Here is a 16492-nt window from a genome sequence, read left to right as displayed (position 1 = left end):
AGCTTCCATAAAAGCCAAACTTAACAATAAAGTACTTCATATTTTACCTTCTGCAAACACATATATGATGTATAACCTTACAAAAATGATTTACCATCTCCAAATTCACATCCCCTATTCATACTTCTTTATCCTTAGTCTCCCAGGTTCACCTTTCGTACTAGAGAACATAGTCTTACTCTGCTTATAATAATAATTTTTTTATAGAAAATATAATTTTTAATTACTTTTTTTGAAAAAATAAAAAATTAACATTAAATTTTGTTGAATTCATAATAGTGATGTTTTTGGGGAACAGTGTGTGAAACAACAAATTTCTTATATATTGTATTTTTGGAATTGCACTGTAGCATCACAGGAAATTTGATAAAATTAATATTATTTTAATGCTTTTATTTTTATTCGAATGGCCCTTAAAATAATTTTATGAACCATAGTGGATCAAAAAGACCTAAGCGGATGCACCTTGATTCTGTTATAATGTAGGAGGTATAAAGATGAAAAATAGAGAATAATAATTGGGTTTATTTAAAAATAAGGAAAAATGGCCTTACCTTAAATGCAATAAAATACAATAATAAATTTTTGAGAGCATTATGCCCATTTTTTGATGAAAAAGCATCACACTAATCCATGATTCAAGGAGATAAGTGTGTCTTTTAAAATATAATGCATTTATGATTATTTTACCTAATTCTAATTGATTATCATATCAATATTGGAATAATAATTTGTATGTATATACTTAAAATATTTTTAAAACAATAATCCTGGAATTAATATTAAAATTATTAAAATGAATTTTTTCCTCACTCTTTGAGATAAATAAGAGGAAGGGTTTAGGAATTTGGGTCTGAGATATGAATTGTGTGATGATATAAATAAATTATTAATGAATTAATTATTCATTGATTAATACAAATACTAATAAATATTGATAAGAGCATTTAGTAAGGATGAGACTTCAGAGGAATTTTCGGTCCTCATCTAGAAGGACACTCGATGGGGAAATTATATTTTTTAAATAATGAAAAATATTCCACAATTTAGTGAAAATAAAATTAAAAACTTGACATGACTTTGTATAGAAATATTTTTTGATAAATATGACAGGCTTGTCAAATTTATGGTGAAGTTTCCAGAAAACGACTTTAAATTTATTTTATGATAAATGTGACAAAGAAAATTATTTTTACATGTCAAATGAAGGTAAACTAAAATTGAGATGAATAAATGGATGGAGAAATTAGAAAACTGTGCCAAAGCTTTTATAAATTATCCATAAGTTTAGGAAAAAATTTTACTATGATCATGAATATGGATAAGGTCAATAAAATTAATAAGTGAATACATTGCATTGTGATCATCCTGAAACATCATGGGCTAGAAGAGGAAATAAGATCTGAATAAAATTCCTAGAGATGGAGAAAATATCACTACTATCAAACTCAAAAATAAAATTTAGATCAAATAACATTCATGAGACTATGATTAAGTTATTGAAGGAATTAATGGAGAAGCAGGCAAGGCAGATACAACAGAAAATTCAGACAGACTATTCAAGAGATGGAGAGAGACATGTAGAACACACATAGAAGTTATATCACACAGAATAATTTTTAAAATGTAATTTTCCTACGCAATCTGATCTTAATCATAAATATTATGTCATGATTCATCGTCTTTGAATCTCCTAATGAAATTTATGCATGGATTAATAACATCGCTGAGTTCAGAAATAGAAAATGTAGTTAAGATTACGTTTTTCAAATATTTATAATTTTTGAGGAAAAAATCATAGGTTTATCATAAATGAAGTTATTGTTTCTATGTTCTCAAAGGAGTGACATATTAGTGGGAAGAACAAAATAAGCCATTTTCTACCATGCATTCTTAGACCATGGTTCAGTATGTCTTTATATAATGTAAATAGTGTTACATTATCTAAGAAATACTTAATAATATATTATATATCTTTAAATGTAATTTTTGTACTTTTTTACAAATTCCTAAAAATAAGGACATGATAAATTATGATAAAATATGAATTCATACTTTGATACTCATTGTATGTCATATAATTGGAATAAATTATCAAAATATTAGTAAATACTTTTTTAAAAGATTAAATGATATGTAATGCTCATAACCATAATTTTTAAAGATCAATTTCTAATTTTTTAAGCCTCAATTTACAAGATAATGCTAGAGTCTCTACATAGTTGGCGAGGGAATTTGTCTACCTTATGACTGATGAGTCTCCTTGGATTGATTTGGATTCAGACCCATGGGTAGTTTCTCGCACTTTGTCATTGGTATTTAAGCTTCCCTTGCATCCCTCTATGGTACATCTAGTCCATCTACACCCACATTCAAAAGTTTCAGAAAATTCTCAGGTGGTGACTGTGCCTGATGCTCCAATGGATATATCTGGCTGTCAAGCCAATCACATTTCTATGTCATGATTAAGTTCATCAAAAGGATCATTTATTCATGTGTCATGTTTATAATGAAGCCTTTGAATATATGCAATGACTTAAGGACATAACATGACACCACAATACATTGATCATTAGTCTTTAAACATGTATTCTTAGTCTTCAATTTTGAAGGACACTTGAGACAAACATCAAAATATCCAAACATAATAGCACTATCTAATGCTCCTTATATGATAAGTGTGGCTGATCATGTTGAAATTGATCTAAAGACACCAAGGACAAACAATGGGCGCACTTTAGGAAAAGATTTCACTTAATTGATTATTTTGAATTCCTAAATGGTATTATACCTAAATGGAATTCCTTAGACCTAAGACACTAAAGACATATTCTGGATGGACAAGTATGTTTTGACTATGACTTACAAGTCCATAATCATATGATCCACATCAGTCTTAGCTCTGATATTGCAAGAAGTACACAAAGGTTTTTGAGTGGTCAGATAGGACAGTCCACCCTTAATATAAAATGATATTGACTCAAAGAAGAAGTGGCATTAAATCCTAGATTACTGTAGTGAAGATATTGGAAAAAATGTTCTCCAATAATCTCCATTATGAATCAATACCAAATGGAAGGAAGGATTAGGGTTTGACTATTAAGTATACCTTGCGTTTTTCATGAGTCTCGCACAGATTAAAGTTTATACATATCAGTAACAGATGATTGTAAAGTTTCCATGACATAGCACAAGGGGTAACTTAGCACCCAATGAGCTGGAAAGTTGACATATTGATCAGGTTACATTGATCCTTGATTAATTAATTTATATGGTGTTACATTTAATTAATAAAATTGACTAATAAATGTTATTGGGTCATTAACATTATTAATTAGACTGATACATGGGCATAAAGGGTCATATGCACAAAATCTAAGGACATTGGTGGATATACTTAAAATAAGAACTATTGCTAAATTTTCAAATTTAAATATAAATTTATCTGGCATGGTGAAGGTGTATTCTGGTGATAATTTTAATATTATCGTAAATTTTAATTTGCCTAAAGCAAATAAAAATTGTAATCATCTAGTATCAATCTAATATGTATAGGAGTAAGGTTGTCTCCATTGGGCTGGCCTATAAGATGGATCTAATCTATGAGTTAGGGTTGGGGAAAATAAGATGATGAGTTAAGTACTAAGAAGATAAGTGAGTAATAAGATAGCATAAGGGATGGAGTAATAATAATGAGATGGTATTGATAAGGTAGATGCATTGTAATATGTGGAAAGAAGTACTTGAATCAGAGAAGAGATCAGGATGATATATAATAATAACTAATAATATGTAAGGTTCAGGAGAGCTAGAGATGTGAAACCTAATATATCTATAACAAAATATATTATTATTATTAAGATTAACATATTTTACAGATATTAGAGATAGTAAGTAAGTGGGACGTGAAATTTGTTTGTAGTACCATAATAAAGGGAGAGAGTAGAAGAGTTATTACTTACATATAAGACTAATATTGTAGGTATAAATAAGATACTATTCTTAAGAGAAGATATTTTTGTGTTATTATTTATTTTTATTCATATTTAGGTTATATGTAGGATAGGATAGTATTGGAAGAAGTTAATAGATAGGGATTTACTGAATAGGGATATTTTATTTTAGTAGAATATAAGAGGAATGATAGAGAAGAAAGGGATATTTTATGTAAGATAGATTGGGGAAAGATATTATCTAATCATCTCTAGATTAATTGAGGGATAGAGGTTACACTTTTTTTATTCGCAAAAATACGGTGCCAAGTATGACCAATCAAAAGGTTGTGCTCGTAGACCAATCCAGCTATGCCCTGGACGCCACCTAGGGGGGTTTTATATTTTAAGTGAAGTGTTTATAAGCATTTATTGGTGTGGAGTGAGTGTAAATGTCCTAACTACACACAGACCCTACTCATCCACACCCATGATACAAAAGGAAAAAGATACAAGAGTGATATTGATAACTTGCAAATTATAATGTTAAATTGATGAATATTACATTACAGATATGTGTTTAATAAGCCATATTTGCATGTTATCATACATAAATGGACATAAATGATTTTTAATATGATTTTATGATTTTTTTTTAATTTTTTAGTATTGTTTACATGACATTTAACCTAAATGCGTTGAAGAATTATTTTTTCCAGGGCGTAAAACACTTGGCTAGAGGTTGTTAATGGTTTTAGTAATTTTTCTAGAATTTTTCCATATTTTTTATACTTTTTCCATATTTGCTATGGTGATGTGTAGATAAAGGCTAGGTTTGGAGCGTGTTGATGAGATAAAGATCTTGTCAAAACACTCTATCGATATTAGTGTAGTATGGGTGCGTAAGAGTGTACGCCAATGGTGAATAAATTGGTGCCAGAAGTCTATAGAAATCTTCCTACAGAAGAAAGGTGTTCATAGTCTCAACCTGAGGAGATATTTGGCAACAATGGCAGTGCAAACTAAGAAAAATTTAAGAAATTAGGTACATTAAGAGAGGATAAGAGAAAATAGTAATCACTAAAAGGAGTAATTGAGAGGTAAGTACTTATATTGTTATAGGGTTTGGGGTAATGAAATACAATTTATATGGTTTACATATTTAATAAGTAACCCTTAATATATATAATATAAATTGAGGTAAATATGAGAAAATCAAAGAGCAAAGGTCATATATGATAGACCTTTGATGAAATGCCTCAAAGATGTTGATCTATAACACTCACTTCAAAGTCCAAATCAACAGGTGATTTAAAGAAAACTTGTTTAACCTAAGATGTTTCTCTACTAATCTCCATCCATATAAATTTCAGAAGATATCAGATCTTCTGGTATTTGAAGAACAAAGGGTGGGGATGCTCCCCCTCCCTCCTCTTCTCCTCCATGCTGGCGTGGATCATCATCTACATGCATTTCCGCTGGAACTGACCTGAAGCTACCGACCTCCTCCGACGTTGTCATGCCCCGGGATGCACTAAGAAATCTCTAAAAGGGACTCCATCATTGCTCCTCTTCCTAAAACAGGATATTGGGATCGAATTGGGGCTTAAATAGGGTCCAGAGATATCTTTATAGACCCTGGATTTCATGAACCTTGATTTAACAGCTCTCTTAGGGTCATTGTATCAGATTACATCCTCTCATCGTTGATCTCCATTAGCCTGCCGATGGGGGCAACAGCCGGGGGTCAAGATGGTTTGGTTTACCCACTGGCCGTTTAATATTCATTATAGGGCTCCAACAGCCGCAATTAAGTTGTAGTTGTGGACCCCTTCTCTTCTGGTGTACCCGATCTCACCAGATCAGCTAACCCATCGACTGTCCAGTCGGCCGCCCAGTTAGCATATCATGTTATGATTCTCTTGTCGAGGGGACCCCCATCCTCATCCGCGGCCATCAATGAATCAGAAGCCTACAAAAAACAGATATAAAAAAAAGAGTCAGTTATAAGTTTGGCCATCCAATCTTCTTAAACAAGATCATTTGAGAGATTAAGTCTAGACGCCTATCAAAATAATCTTTTTTGTATTTGTTACGGGTTTCGTACTGATACTATTGAATCAATAACCTGTTACACATAAAACTTATACGGGGGATTCAGCGATATTGCTCTATGCACATCTTAGAATTTGAAATCCCATGGAAGATTTTCAATCAAAGCATGAATAATCTTGGATTTTAGAAGCCTAACACATGATACCAACAAAAACCTCAATATTTCTCTCAAATGATAGAATCTTAGGGACTTCACACGGAACTATAGTCTCCAAAATAGAGCTCATCGTTTTTCAAAATTATAAATATATATACAAGGGTTCAGGTTGTGCTACATAATGACTAAACCATTAGTATATGCTATTTAAATCTTGAATATCTTTGCTATGACACACTCAAGGATCTTTCAAATCATAAAACAACGAAGTTCCAACATCAAACAGGTTGATTCCTGTTATCACTTGATTTGAATGTGAACAAATTCTTGAAAATCATCTATCTCAAATTTTTTGGCATGCTACACTTTATTCTGTAAAACCAATTAGAAACCCAAATTAAAACAAAGATATTTTGATTTCATTGAAAGGCAACAAATAATTCACATTAGTTCTCAATATGGGCCCAGACCAGTAAATCATATATGCATGTTCCTTTCTTTATCTTTATTACACGGTCTTACTCTTGCGCTGGACCCAGATTGGGAAACTGCGGCTATACCAATACAATACTTGATAGATAGACAGATAGATAGATAGATAGATCGTGGGCGAGGGAAGAGAGAGAGAGAGAGGGAGAGAGAGAGAGAGAGAGAGCATGGGTTTGGTTTCCTAGGTTTCAATCTTGAGGAGGGAGTTGAGGGAGGTGCTGTTGAATCGCTGGGCAAGGCCACGGATGACAAGGACAACAATATCTCGGATGTGTCGCGACTGGGCAATCAGCTCCATCTCATTCTCTCCGTCCACCACAACCTTGAACCGGTGTGGATCGCTCCGTACCACCTCCACCTATCATAATCAGGCAATTCTCTCAGAGTTCTCAACATACTTAAAAATCCTAACCCATAAATAGATAATTAGGCATTTTTATACAGATGAAAATATTGATTCCCCTAGATAAATAAACATACCTATAACTAGGTAGATAGTTATATGTAGAAGCTCTATTGATTCACCAACGTATGTTTAAAATCAGACGCATATGTGGAGATACACTACAAATGCATGTATACGAATGCGGTGAACCAAGAAATTTATAATTACCACAAGGTAAATATGGATGTGGATTCAACATATATATCCAGTTTGATAACTGGAGATACATGCGCATTTATAGAAACATATATTGATGCACCTAGACAGATTAAAATACCTAAAGATAGATAGGTAGAGAGAGAATTATATATATAGAGAGAGAGAAAAGAGAGACTCACATGGAAGGGAGGGGAATAGGAGCCGCGGATTTCCGTGGTGGGAAAGGAGGTCTTGGAGCCCGGCTTGACGACTTTGACCCGTTTCCTGTTGACTTCGAGAATTCTCCTCTCTAAATTTCCAGTGCCTGGAGCCTGTGACTATTAACAACCCATCTCAATTTAATCTTGCAAGAACTCTGCTCGATGATAAATTAAACAGCCAGTTACCTTCTTCCCGCTTTGGTTCCTCTCGCACAGCACCTGAACACCAAGGAGGAAAAACAGAAAGGGACACGGAGAGAGAGATAGATAGAGGAGAGGGACATAGGGAGAAGGAGAGAGATAGAGAGACAGATAGTGGTGGAGGGATAGAGCGATCGACAGAGGTAAATGGATAGAGAAAAGAGTGAGAGAAGAGAGGAGAGAAATAAAGAGAGAGAGAGTGAGAAGAGAGAAGAATAGAAATAAATAGAGAGCAAGAAGAGAGAAAGAAAAGAGAACGAGAGAAACAGAGAGAGGAGAGGAGAGAAATAGGGAGAGTGAGTGAGAAGGGAGAGAGAGAAAAGAGAGAAGAGAAATAGAGAGAGAGAGAAGAGTGGGAGAGCAGAGGGGAGAAATAAATAGAGGGAGGAGAAAAAGAGGAGAGAGAGAGAGAGAAGAAGAAAGAGTCAGTAGTAAAAAAGGAGAGGGAAAGAGGAAGAAAGAGAGAGTAGAAAAAAGGGAGATAGAGAGAGAAGAGGATAAATGGAGAGAGATAGAGGGAGAGAGAAAAAAAGAGAGGAGAGGAGAGAGGAGAAAAAAAGAAGAGAGAAAATGAGAGAGGAAGAAAGAGGAGAGAGGAGAAAAAGAGGAGAGAGCTGCGAGTTAATTTCTTTCTCTTCGGAAGAGAACAATACAAGAAAAAAAAACATTGAGCAAGGAAAATGCACCTCAAACTTCATGGATCCGAGCTCAACTTTCTGCTTCACTTCACTGTAGACCTCCGGTTCTGACAAAAACCAGAAACTTAGAGAGAGAAACTAACCTGAATGGGAGTTTTAAGAGAGTGGATTGATATCCAGGATGAACATACCCACGGTGATAGGATCGGTGGATGCAGAAACAGGCTCGCCCTCCATTCCATCCTCCCTCACTGGAGTATAGACCACTACCAGCCGATAACCCACATCATCGACATTTGCCTCATACATCTTTCCGGTTTCACCTGCAGTCACCATTCCATCACTTTGTTAAAAGACCCCATCTTACTTCTTCCTCTCATAAACAATCCAGAGTAACTACCGATCAGAGCATGTATCTTTTCTTCTTGACGCAATTTCATCAGGAAAAGGTTCGTGAGGATAAATTGTAGAGGCTGATCTCAATTTTAATCCAAAAATGTACAACTTTTACACAAGACTAAAATAACTTTGGGTTGAATGACAATGACGAGCAGACGATGGTGATGATGAATCCCCTTTGTCCTCCGGCTTTTAATAGCCGTCATCATCGCCATCATCCATTGGTCGTTAAGAAATCGTTATCATCATTGCCATTTGGTTTCCATGAGGCAATCACAATCACCATTATCCACTGGTCGATAAGGAATCATTATAATCATTGTAATCTGGTTTCCAGGATCCATCATCCTCCCCATCATCCATCAGTTAAATCATCCTTGACATCGCCATACGGCTTCTAAGAGTCATCCTTGTCACTATCATCAAGTGGTTGATAATGAATCATCATCATCTGGTTTCCGAGAACCATCATTATCACCATCGACCATATGTTGATAAGCAAACCCTTGGTGTCATCATCGTCCATCAGTGACCAATCTAAAATAGAACATTTAATCATGAAGCCATCATGAACATCGTCCTCCTTTTTCTGGAGCCATCATGATCAATGTCATTGACATCCATCTATTGAATTCATCATTGCCATCGTCATCCTTCGAAACAACACGTGGATTCATTTACGATGATGGCAATGAAGAATTCTTCATCGAATGCCAGCCCTAAATATAACAGGGAGAAAAAACTATAATACTAAATATCAATAGATCTTATGACTTGCATGGAAAATAATAAGAGGAGAGGCAGAATATAAGAAAAAGTAAAGATATAATACCTAGAAAACTTTCCAATCTTTATGAATCGTCGAAAAGACAATTCAAAGAGAAAATAAATTGTAAGATATAAGTCCATGAAAAATAGAGCCAAAGTTTGTTTAGGTGTACTTTCTCCGGTTATAGCCAGAGTTTATAGAGGACAAGGCACCCATCGGAAAGAAAAAAATAGAAAATTATGGGCTGTTACGCATGTTTGATAAATAATAATAAAAGACATCCGCACCGAGTATGGAGATGAGATCTGGGCTGCCAACCATGGATCTGAGCCACTGGATCTTGCTCTTGCCTTCCCTGCCCCCAAAATATATGCCACGGGCAGCGTACAGGTTTGTGTGGAAGCCTCTTCCTTCAATCTCCAGCTTGCTGATTCTAGGGACGCCTGCCCAAATCAAAATTAAGACAAGGCAAACATTTTTTTGGAAATTCCACAAAAGAGTAATTATCAATATTAATAGAGATTAATATGAGTAACAAGTTTATAAAAAACCTGGAATTATAGGAGATGTGATAGCTGAAACAGGTTTGCTGGATCTTCCGAATACATCTGTGGCTATGCACTCACATCTTAGTCGCCGACCAATGTCCGTAAACTCTAATCTAAATGAGCACGAACGTTGGGAGGGTAAATCCACAAAACTTAAGGAATTATCCTCGTCATTTTCCACAAAGAACCTGAGGAGTAACATATTTATGCGGATTATGAAAAGAATTATGACGAAACAAACACAGAGACAGTATATTTCATCATTACCATTGATACGTAACCTCCTTTTTGTAGTTTGTCCAAATATTTTGTTGACAAGCAGTCTCAGGGATAATTATTACTGCCGTCAGAGTCTCTCCTTCGACTGCTCTCCCAGAAATGGAAAGTTTTTCAATCTTTGGAATTGCTGCAAAACGAGGGCAATCAAGGACAATCGTTGATAAGTAACACTCTCAAGTAGAACAATAAAGAACATGGGGATAAAAAAATGATAGATTAGGCAGCGGAAAGTTAGATGAAGTACCCGGAAGAATTACATCAGTGGGATCGGAGAGTTTCAAGGCACCAACCAATGAATCAGAACGAACAGGCGTATAGCTGTAATAAAAATTTGAGTTCAATTAATTTTTTTCACGTTACCCCTTAAAACATTTTGCGCTCCCTTATTAAAAAGAAACAAAAGGGGAAGCAAAATCTCAAATATTATAGACAATTTTACAAATATTTCTAAATAAAATTGGAACAATTACGATATCCAAGATTATTGGTTAAAAACAACAATAACGAAAATAAAATCCAACAGTTACAATCCCCAAGATTACCAATAAAAAAAATTATGACGAAAAAATGCAACAGTTGCAATCTCCAAAATAACGGTCGGGGATCCATTGAAAATTTTGATCTCACTGCTCCAGTCACCCAAGCCTTCAGAGCACGACCTAGGCATATACCCAATTGATTGATGATTTTAATCAAAGCATGGCCAAGTGATACTAATCGATCAAAATATTTGATCCATCGATGAACAACCAATCAATACCTATTGATTGGATCGGTCCTCATCGGAATTTTAACAAAATAAAATTAACGAACTCTCCTTCCAATCAATGGTACCATTAGCTTCCTAAAAAAGACAGAAAAGAGGAGGGAGGGAGATCATCCCGCTCCAATCAATGGGCCAATCAAGATCTGGTTGATTGAATCTGACCGATAAGACAATAATCTGGATCGTCCGATTGGTCTAATGTTTTGGTTAGGAGTCAATCAGACCTGGTTGCTACGTCCAGATTATTGTTACAGTTATAATCTACATGATTATACACAAGAGACAACAATTATGACCAAAAAGCTCAGAATCTTGGGCTTGCAACAAGTTCTAAATCAGATCCGCCCTAACCCGGGGGAATTAGATGGCTGGGATTGGACAAGAGCTCCTTTCTCAGTGGGGAAAGCCTATGCACAGATCTGACAGGACAACAAGGAAGACAAAAATATGATCCAAGTGTGTCGAGCCATCTGACATCTAAGGTTCCGCTTAAGGCCAAGATTTTTGGGTGGCTCTTGCTCCGAATGAGACTGATGACCGGCGTCTTTCTCAAGAGGATGTATCCAGATGCCCTGACGGTATGCGCGTTGTGCACGAGAGATGACGAAGAGTGTAATCATTTATTTTTTGGATGCCCTTTCGCACGCACAGTTTGGGCCACCCAAGCACAGTTGGCGGTGAACCGGTCCCAGACATAGAGAAGTGGGGGGCTGAGCACTGACAGTAATCTGGGGAATTTGGCTACACAGTAATGAGGTGATCTTCCGAGAGGGGAAGGCCTCTACAGACGGGCTCGCCCATGAGATAGAAGGTCTCATAGCATCATGGTTTTCCTCGTGATGGGGATGAAGAGGGAAGAGGAAAATGTATACATGTAATAGAGTCCTAGGGCTCGAACCATGTACTTGTCAGGTGGTTACCGATTTCTTCGGGTGACCACCTCATATGTTTTCAAAAAAAAAAAATTATGACCAAAAAATCGCCACAGAAGCGATGTCCAAGATTCCAATTATAACTTCCTGTGAGTTTCTGAGTGGGGATACGAGCCAATACCTTAAGGCTTAGGAGCCCTAGATGACAGGAGGTAGAAGGAACAAAAATGATTTTCCTTACTTACCCTAGAACCACGTACCCCTTGTATATTTATAGGGTACTAATATGGGCTATGTAGTAATAAGCCTATCATAATGGGCCATACACGACATAAAGAAAAGTACAAACATATAAGTGTAAACATCATTGGTTGACTGCAGCTAACAATCCCAAATAGTGGACTAGTAACTAGAATTATATCCAAGATTATAGCTACAATTGCAACCTCCAAGATTGTGATCCTAAAATAGTATTAATACTCATATGTCATTCTGATACACCTTGTTCGTGTCAACGAAACATTCCCCCATTCCAATTCAAGAAACACAATAGATCGCCAATGTTGAATCGATAAACTCGATCAATAGAAAAAATACAAAGAATAAGAACCACAACTGTAATGTAGAGATGCTCCTTCCTCCTAGCTGGAGCTTCCCGCCTCTGGTTCAGGAGGCTGACTCCTGCTGGTCCAGCCCCTCTGACAGACATAACTGTCAGCCTTCAAGATTTCAAAACAAAACAAGATGTCCTCCCACTCTCCTCTTTATGTTATTTACAGGGGTTCCACCCCCCTTAGTCAGCACGTGCAGCCAATGGCCCTTGACTGGATCTCTTCTTATTTTTTCTTTTATATTTCCTCGAATAGAACATATCACGCTCCCATTACAATTTCCAAGATTATGAACTAAAAACTACAGTCATAGCAAAAAATCGTTTTAGTTACAATTCCTAAGATTATGAACCAGAAACTACGCTTATACCCAAAAACTGCGACAGCTATGATCAACAAGACACGAAACTAAAACCTACAGTCATATAAAAAAACTGCAACGGCTACAATCCACAAGATGATGAACCAAAGACAATCACCAACATTATGTACTAAAAACAAAAATTACAAATAAAAATCGCCCCTTTACCAATTCTCAAGATAATGAAATAAAAAAAAAATTATAACCAAAAATTGGAGGCAGAAATTTACCCAAATGATAGCCGGCAATTGTAGTCAAGATCTGTAACTTCATATACGGTTGAGTCTGCTCCGTCAATTTGGGTAACTGTTCCGTCGTTTGTTTCTCTATACCAACTGAATAAGCTTGTCCCCTCATACCCTCCATAGTAAATACCTTCGCCAACATATACTCCTACTGACAGCTCTCTGATTTGGACAGCAGATACCACCGGTGGGGCTACACATTATTTTCAGGAATAAAGCATTAATTAACAAATAAAGTAGCATTCAATAAAATGAAGAAAACAAATTACCTGCCGCAACAGGGGAGTTGCTGATGGCAACAAAAGGCTCGCCCTTTCTTCCATCAATACGCGTTGGCACCCAATGAAGTACAAGATATGAACCAACATCTCCAAGGGAAGGAGTATATTTCCTGATATAGAAAGGTAAAAATGAATTTAGAGAACAGTTTACCATCACAGATGACAACGGGAAGTCAGTCATCGTTCCCATCATTTCTTCTGCACCATGAAGGCGATGATGATGAAATCATTATCATCATTGTCTCTCATCAGCAGGTAGGAAGACAATATGAAAGCATTTTTTCTCGATTTGGCCCTCGTCATGCTCTCTCTGTTAAACTCGCTCTGAAGACAGAGATGATCATAAAAATAATCATTGTATTGCCATTCGTCTGCAAACAGGATGAGTATGACGATGAAAAAATCATCGTCATCACTCAAGATGCAGAAGACAATGACGATATTTTGGATGACGATTCTCGTCATCATTCACAAAACTAGTTGAGAACGGATGCTCAAATAAACTACGATATACTATGTAGCTATGTGGACTTACAATGTCTTTCCACATACAACAGCCTCGCTAGAGAGTGAGATACTGTGAATCTCTGAATCAAGAAGCTTTCTCCTGCTTTTGTACCATATAAATATCCCCTCACCCTCTTGGCCACCATAATAAGACCTTTGAGGAACAATTTCTTCATCCTCCAAGCAATCCGGAATAATAAGTTCACAACCCTTGGGCTCCGCTGTTTAAATTAAATATAAAGATAAAAACAAAATTAGATGATTCCAAAATAAATATCTTTAAAAGAAGTACACACCTGGAGATACCAGGAAGGAGGTTATAGTGACTGGAGTTCCTCCCACTCCATCCTTCCTTACAGGGGTGTAAACGAGTTCAATGCAACTGCCGACGTCAGAAAGAGTCAAATCCAAGGACTCTGAAAATGCAAACCCTGCATCAGCTTTATCCTCTTTGTAACTAGGACAAATCAACAGATACTTTGGCGATGAGGATGTGATGTTTGAGCTAAACTGATGAGCATTAGGGAAAAGGCATTAAGAATCATAGCATGCAATTCATACGGCATTCATTAGAAAATTGATACGACCCACAGGGCGTTTAAATGGATAGAGAAGTAAACTCAAAATATGCTTCAAAAGTTGCCGGACTGTCTGATAACCAAGAGGATGTGAGAGAAAAGAGTAGAGAGAGAAGTCGAGGATCATGCGGCAAAGGAACATATCAAAGATGAAGAAAGACTGTCTGCCAGAAGAGAGAAGGGGGGAAGAGGGATCACGGTAATAAAGAGAGATAGAGGGACCAATCAAACTTTAAATTACTCTAAAAAAACTTCAACTCTTTGATGTCCTTTGAGGAGAGCTACATATATTTGAAGGAGACTAACCAAACTGTAAACGACAACAATGTCCCTGCTGGGCTAAATGACAGAAATACCTCTTGATAGGATGGGGACTGTATCAAACAATCTCTAAAATAGAGCGCAAAAACAAGATGAATCTCAACAACATGAAACTTTGAAATATCAAAGTATTGCCACCTACAGTGCCGAATGGGCAAACACTCATTGGATCTAGTAGTAAATGCTCAATGACTTACACCTCACTCCGAGGGATTATATTTTGCACAGGAAGAAAACGGCGGTCATGAATTTAAACGAATAAAGAAAGTCCATATTTTGCAGACGGTAGTCCCAGAAGATGATCACAATGATCAGTGAGAAAAGATACAAAATAGTAGGCTGTTTAAAAAAAATTTAGACAGTAGGGTTTTGAATTTGATGATAACCCCTATCAGGTTTGACAAAAAGTGAGATCACATCGAAAGAGACTTTTAGAACAGAGATGAAAGGAAAATTTATGTAAAGCTGTAATAAAGACAGATACTATGCAAAAAAAAATGCATAACTTTCTTACTGGCAGAATCAGCAAAGAGAATCTCAAAGCTACGGTCAAAGATATTATAAATATCTTTACCAAATCACCATCATTCTACAGTACGTGGGTTCGAAGATGGTAACAAAACCAATAATCACTATCCCAGGAGATGAACATGAGGATTATATGGCCTACTTGTCCAGTTAGAATTCTAAAAATAAATGGCTCACCAGCACTACTCAATTTCTCCCTGAATCTTTTGTTCTTGACCCGATACCATTCATGCAAGCAGGTCCCCCTCTCCCTGGAAATAAGGTAAAAATAAATATCAATTATTTTTGCAACATATCTATAATACCTAATCACCAAAATGTTCCAATAGATTATCGTTCACTGCAGTACCCTCCGGCATATGAGGCAGAAAAGTTTAGACGTTCCCCTTCCATCATTGTGCCCAAAAATTTGAGGGAACAACACACAGGTGGGCCTATAGATAAATCAAGTCAGAATGAAATCTTGAGATCAGAAGTATGCGCTGAAACTAAAACACATTTTTTTGATTCCAAACATAAAAACTAAAGAAAGAGTTATACCCCAAAAACTCTCATTCTATTCGTTCAATGTTAAACTGTGCTGCAAAAGCATGAAAGATGAACAAAAGTGATGATATAGTGCTTGTTTACAATTAAGTGTACAATTGCTGCGGAAGTTTTCAGCTAACTTGGGATAGGTGTCAACAAGACGATACTAATTCTGAAATAAACGAATTAAAAAAGAAATTTCCTGAATAGACTAATGATTACAGAAATAAGTGGATGATTAATCAAAATAAACCAAGAGCTGACTGGCTGAGAACATTTTTTTCTATAAAACCCTTCTAAAATTGAGATCAAGCACCCTACCCCTGTCTTCTGACACAAATATAAGGTAGTAAATGTCACGAGTAAAGCAATTACTGCATCCTTCATCACATTATGTCAATGTTGAAGACATCTCACCCAGTAAAACAGGCCCAACACGTTCTGACAAAACAATTGGACCGCGAGCTTCATCCTTCCTCACAGGCTGGCATGAGACAAATATTGCGAACCCAATATCATTACGGGACAGCGTGTAGTGAGCAGTTGATGCATCTTTAATCTCATTTTCTAGTCCATCAGAGCTTCTCTATAAAAGAAAAAGGGAAATTTTAAATTAAAAACAT

At 36.1% G+C, this 16492-nt stretch overlaps 1 protein-coding gene across 2 annotated transcripts in view; it reads right to left on the bottom strand.

The window, feature by feature from the left end:
- Nucleotides 1-6541: 6541 nt before the first annotated feature.
- AIR9 (Outer arm dynein light chain 1 protein) overlaps nt 6542-16492 on the bottom strand; it is a 39057-nt gene continuing 29106 nt past the window's right edge. The window contains exons 23-38 of one of the 2 annotated variants that reach the window (XM_078580555.1): nt 16287-16455; nt 15691-15775; nt 15519-15592; nt 14211-14330; nt 13943-14135; nt 13396-13517; nt 13112-13319; nt 10516-10589; nt 10260-10398; nt 9996-10180; nt 9732-9887; nt 8468-8599; nt 8325-8383; nt 7624-7656; nt 7417-7554; nt 6542-6991 (exon numbers count right to left, since the gene is read on the bottom strand). In XM_078580555.1, coding sequence (XP_078436681.1) covers nt 6815-6991; nt 7417-7554; nt 7624-7656; nt 8325-8383; nt 8468-8599; nt 9732-9887; nt 9996-10180; nt 10260-10398; nt 10516-10589; nt 13112-13319; nt 13396-13517; nt 13943-14135; nt 14211-14330; nt 15519-15592; nt 15691-15775; nt 16287-16455 — 2064 coding nt within the window. In that variant the 3' untranslated portion in view covers nt 6542-6814. The remainder of the gene's footprint in view (nt 6992-7416; nt 7555-7623; nt 7657-8324; nt 8384-8467; nt 8600-9731; nt 9888-9995; nt 10181-10259; nt 10399-10515; nt 10590-13111; nt 13320-13395; nt 13518-13942; nt 14136-14210; nt 14331-15518; nt 15593-15690; nt 15776-16286; nt 16456-16492) is intronic. The other variant, XM_078580556.1, reaches the window with a different exon arrangement.

The sequence above is a fragment of the Wolffia australiana genome, chromosome 9 (genome assembly GCF_029677425.1).
Source record: "Wolffia australiana isolate 7733 chromosome 9, ASM2967742v1".
NCBI lineage: Eukaryota > Viridiplantae > Streptophyta > Magnoliopsida > Alismatales > Araceae > Wolffia > Wolffia australiana.
This window is presented reverse-complemented; position numbering and strand designations above follow the sequence as displayed.